Source organism: Triticum urartu, chromosome 1 (genome assembly GCF_003073215.2).
Source record: "Triticum urartu cultivar G1812 chromosome 1, Tu2.1, whole genome shotgun sequence".
Taxonomy (NCBI): Eukaryota; Viridiplantae; Streptophyta; class Magnoliopsida; order Poales; family Poaceae; genus Triticum; species Triticum urartu.
Genome location: NC_053022.1, coordinates 493,123,557 through 493,128,734, shown reverse-complemented (window position 1 = coordinate 493,128,734; position 5,178 = coordinate 493,123,557). Strand labels below are relative to the sequence as shown.

General features: G+C 54.9%; 1 protein-coding gene across 1 annotated transcript; it reads left to right on the top strand.

Annotated features, from left to right (window-relative positions):
- The first annotated feature begins 3,478 nt into the window (after window positions 1–3,478).
- Window positions 3,479–4,922, top strand: LOC125521775. The gene has a single exon (XM_048686841.1). The coding sequence runs from the start codon at window positions 3,494–3,496 to the stop codon at window positions 4,805–4,807; it is 1,314 nt and encodes a 437-aa protein (XP_048542798.1). The 5' UTR covers window positions 3,479–3,493; the 3' UTR covers window positions 4,808–4,922.
- Window positions 4,923–5,178: the final 256 nt, after the last annotated feature.

Sequence of the window (5,178 nt, the reverse complement as noted above, 5' to 3'; positions counted from 1 at the left end):
GAATGACGTATCCCAAAGTGGGCACACTAAACACATGCGCGGACCCATACAGGAGTCGGCCACCCAATCCTATGCACCAAACATCCAACTCCATCTGCCTCTATTTTTTCCTATGTCCGTCGCACTGCATATATAGCATAAATAATTATTCAAGTAGTGCAAATATTCAAATGAAACAATAGTTTAAATATAAATATTTCAAACATTAATTTTCTAATAAAATAGTTCAAACTCAAATTCAACTTATTGACGCATATGTTCCAGTTCTTCTGTAAGTGCCCACATATGCTCAATAAGACCATCCCAAAGTTGCCCATGAGTTGCTCGATGGCGAATTTGCTGATGCATTTGGAGGAACGGCGGTGGACTCCAAGGCAGACATGCACATGAGTGGGTGGCTGAGGTCTGGTTGGGCGGGTGGCCGGGGTGGTACAACGGTGGCATCAGTCTGGGAGGGAGGGAGTAGATATGGGGTGGGGGGGTTGAGAAAAACACGACCCCAAATGAGGTTTCAGATGGGCCAGGGGTGTTGGAATTCTATGTGACCGAGGTTCAGATGCCCGCAAACCTCCTCGGTTTGGTGCCAATTTGTGAGATTTTTTTAGAGGCACATTGGAGGTGAGGCCGATGGCACGATGTTGGATGTCGTAAAATGTCCGGACACGAGGTCCAAACATTTAGGGCCGATTTGGTGTACACCTATGGAGATGCCCTTAGAGCAAGTCTAGTAGAGCCCTCAAACCCTCAAACCCCTAAAAATAACTGCTTTTTTTACAATTTTCGCCGAAAAAACGCCGTAGACTAGAACCTCTAAACCCTCAAACCCGTAAAAAAATTAGAGGTCCAACCCTCAAACCAGTTTGCAACCTGTAGAAGTGGGGGTTGAGAGGAAAATCTCCCCCCAACCCGCAATCCTCCTCCTCTCTCACGCGGGAGGAAACTTCCTCCTCCTTCCGGCCTCCTCCTCCCGCCGCCTCCCGCCGCCTCCTGCCGCGCCGGCCATGGAGGGCCCCGCCGCCGCCGCGCCCCCGCCCGTCGCGCCCGTCCCGCCCGCCTCACCCGCCCCGGCGCCCGCCCCCGCCCCCGCCCACCCGACCGTGACCAACGTGGTGGCAACGACCCACGTCGGGGCCAAGCGGCGGCGGGCGGGCCTCGCACCTCCTCCTGCCGCCTCCCCGGCTCCCGCCCCGGCCACCGTCACCGCCCCGGCGCCCGCCCTCGCCGCCTCCCCGGCTCCCGCCCCGGCCACCAAGAAGAGCCGGCCGAAGGCGGCCTCTCATGGGCCGCGAGGGGCAGCCTCCAAGGTCGTTGGCTCGTCCGCGGCCCCGCCCGCCGCCGTCGCCGAACCTCCTCCCGCCGCGCACGAGGTGTTCGAGGAAATGGCAACCCCATCCTCGTTCATGGACCTCCTCCAAAACGCGGAGGTGGACCTCGAAGCTCCGCCTCTAGACCCCTTTAGGGTTGGTGACGACTTGGAGGAAAAGGAGGAAGATGAGGAGGATGAAGGGGATGATGAGGAGGAGGTGGCCGAGATAGGGGAGGAGGCATTCACCGCCGCTTCCCGTCCACACGCGCGGTCGACAAACTACACCGAGGCGGAAGATATCCTCTTGGTTCGTGCTTGGGCAGCCGTGGGAATGGATGCAACCACCGACACCGATCAAACCGATAAACGGTATTGGCAAAGGATCGAGGACACTATTGTAGGATCAAGCCGAAGAATAGTGGGTTCATCTCTCGCACTTACCGGTCGCTTCAAGACCGGTGGGAGTTGATCAAGCCCGCTTGTGATCGTTGGAGTGTGGCCATGGACCAAGTGAGGGATGCACCACCTAGTGGAACCGTGGAGAGTGACTATGTGAGTACATATTTCTTCACTATTTTGATTATGTGTGTGCACTATGCTATTGGTGGGTTCTTATGTGATTTATGTGTGGTTGATAGGAGACAATTGCCGGCATGAGGTACAAGGAGATGGCCGCTTCCAAGGGCAAGCCATTCCCATTTAAGCATGCTTGGACAATTCTTCAAATCTTTGACAAGTGGAAGTTGAGGGATCAAGAGACCGCACCCAAGAAGTCGGCAATGCTTAGGATGGATGATAGTGAAGATGAGGAGGAGAGGAACTTGGGCAAGCCCGAGGGAACCAAGAAGGGCAAGCTAAGGGTGAAGATGGAAGAAGAGGCGTCAAGCCTAAGGGAGAAGATGGACCACATGATGAAGGCAAGAGAGGAATTGACAATGAAGACATTGGAGACGAAGCTTCTTATCACCGAGAAGAAGAAAGAGGTCAAGCTTGCACAAGTTGAAGCAAAGCATGAAGAAGCAAAGCGCAAGGCCGAGTTGGAGGAGAGGATGATCAAGCTCAAAGAGGCAAAGGTATGGAAAGAACTCATAGTGGAAGAGAAAGAGCACATGATGATGTCCAAGAAGGACATGGATCAAGACCAATTGCAATGGTGGAAGAACTACAAGGACGACATCGCGGAGAGGAAGAGGATGTTCCGTGTTGCGTCCTCTACTTTTCGAGGTGACACTCCGATGAGTAGTTGTGGTGATGGCGGTGTGTACGACTCCACCGGTGCCCATGGAGATGCTTGATGGAGCCCGCATGTGGTCTAGGAGATGGCGCCGAGGTGCAACTTTTTCGTGATGGTGCCGATGACAAGAGGAAGATGATGATTTTGTGATGTAAACTATTAAACCATGCATCAATGATTGTCATTTGGTAGTTTGTTTGGAAGTTGATTGTGTTCTTATTGTCATAAATTATGAGATGTCAAATGATAGATTTAAAGGTTGGGGTCGAGGCAAAGACTAGAACCCTCAAATCCAATCCTTAAAGCAGTTTAAGGGTTGGGTTTGAGGGTTCTAATATTTGCCCCTATTTTTCAACCCTTAAAAGTGTTAAAAAGTGGCACTTCTCAACTCTTAAAACTGCTTTAAGGATTTGAGGGTTCTACGTAATGCTCTTAGAGCAAGTCTAGTAGAGCCCTCAAACCCTCAAACCCCTAAAAATAACTGCTATTTTACAGTTTTCGTCGAAAAAAAGCCGTAGACTAGAACCCCTTAACCCTTAAACTCTCAAATTTTTTTAAAGGTCCAACCCTCGAACCTTCTCCCAATCCTTAAAAGTAAGGGTTGGGGAGCAAAACCTATCCCAACCCTCATTTGGCGGTTATCCTCGCGCGGGAGGAAAAAATCCTCCCAACTCCCACGCCCACGCCCGCGACCGCCGCTGCTAGTCGCCCCCGTCGCCGGCGGCCGCCCCGTCGACCTCCCGCGCGCAACGACATCATCGTTCATGGGGAATATTCCGTTATAAGGGTTGGGTTTAAGGGTTTTAATCTTTGTCCCTGTTTTTCAACTCGTAAAAGTGCATAAAAAAATTATTTTTGAACCCTTAAAACGCTAATGAGGGTTTGAGGGTTTGAGGATTCTACTAGTAATGCTCTTAGCAAAGCGCGCATATCCTCTGTGTCAGCGTGATTATATGTCTCCGTTCGTGCAAGCTCGTCACCACTCACCAGTCATCACACAAACTCGTCCCAGGAAAATTTGTGGCGTGAGAAGCTGGGCCGAGCAGAGCATGGACGGACGCAGAGCAGCACCGCCGCCGGCGTCGCGGATTAGTGGCTGGCACGCCGACGACGAATCCGAGCTGGACGAAGAGGAGCTCGGCGTCTTCACCGCTGAGCGCTACTTCAACGGCGCCCTCGCCGCCGAGGACGCTTTGTGGTGCGACCGCTCGTCGTCGTCGTTCTCGTCCGCGTTCAAGACATGGCAGCACGACGGGTCTGCCCCGACGCCGACGGCTGCCACCAGCTCGTCGGAGGCCAGCTGGAACAGCCGCTCTGCGCTTCTGCCTAACCGTCCGGCGATGGCAGTCCCCTCGCCCGTTGAGAGCAAGCTGGATTCCAGGGCAGAGAGTGATCAGACCGGAAGAAAGGCACGCTCGTCGTCGTCTCACCTGCGACGTTGGCTTCTCGGCATGGCAGGGCGCGCCTGCGCCTGGGGCCACGGCGAGGAGTCGGTTGGCACCGAAGACCTGAGTCACCATGAATTGGAGTCCGGCTCTGGTGGCCAGAAACGCAGCCCCGAAGCGGATGCGGCGCTGCCAAGAATGACGAGCAAGCAGATCGCCGTGGAGGACGGCACCACGGCGAGGGTGATATCTGGAAAGAGGGTCGACGACGGCGACGCACCACTTACCCTGCTGCTCGCGGAAGCTACGCACAGTCGAGCTGCAAACTCCGGCGAATTGTCCATGAGGATGCTGGATCCGGCAGCCAACGCGTCGTACAACGACCGGCTCCGGCGGGAATCTTTGGACATGTTTCACCAGGCAGGCCAAGGCTCTGCCATCACAATCGTGGCGGGAAGCACGGCGCGGGGTGGTGCCGCAACTGCAAGTGCGGGCGGCGGCGCCAGAGGAAGCCCCTCCCCACCAAGCAGGAGGCGCGACTCCGGCGATCTCGAGAGCGTGTGCCCGCCGAGCGAGGCGAGCGTGGTGTGGAGCGTGGTCACCGCGGAAGGCGCCGCGTCCGGCAACTTCTCCAGCGCGGCCTCGGGATGCCACTATTACTTCAACGACGGCGACGGAGAGACGACGCGGCACACGGCGGCAGGAGGGAAGTTCAGCCGGAGGAGACGAAGCAACGGCAGCGGCTTGCTGATGGGCTGTATGTCCAAGAGGACCGTCGACGCCGTCGGCGCCGCCTCGGACGCGCGTCTACCGGCCGGAGGTAGAGCCGGCGGCGGTGGCGAGGTGAGCGGCCCAGACGTGACGGTGACGCGCCGCCGGTAGGTGTGCTCGGTTTTGACGTATGCGACGATTGAGACGTGGACTTGGATGCATGCATGGACCCGTGGATGTGTATTTTTCTGGAAAAAAAGTTAATGGATCATTTTTATTTGCGAAACAGAGGAGTAATTGCGATAGGGATGCGGTGTGGACGATGCTCTTCAAAGCTGCCGTTATCAGGTGTACTGTCCCGCATACATACACGCGGGATGCTACATTTCACAATAATCGTGGAAACAATTTCCAGAACCCTACAATGAACTTGGTCTATATCACGTTCTGCGTACTGTGTAAAACGTTGGTTTCTTCTTCTCAAGTAACGAACAATAGTACAGTCGGACCGGTCAAATCTGGCCTCCTGTATTCGACGAACA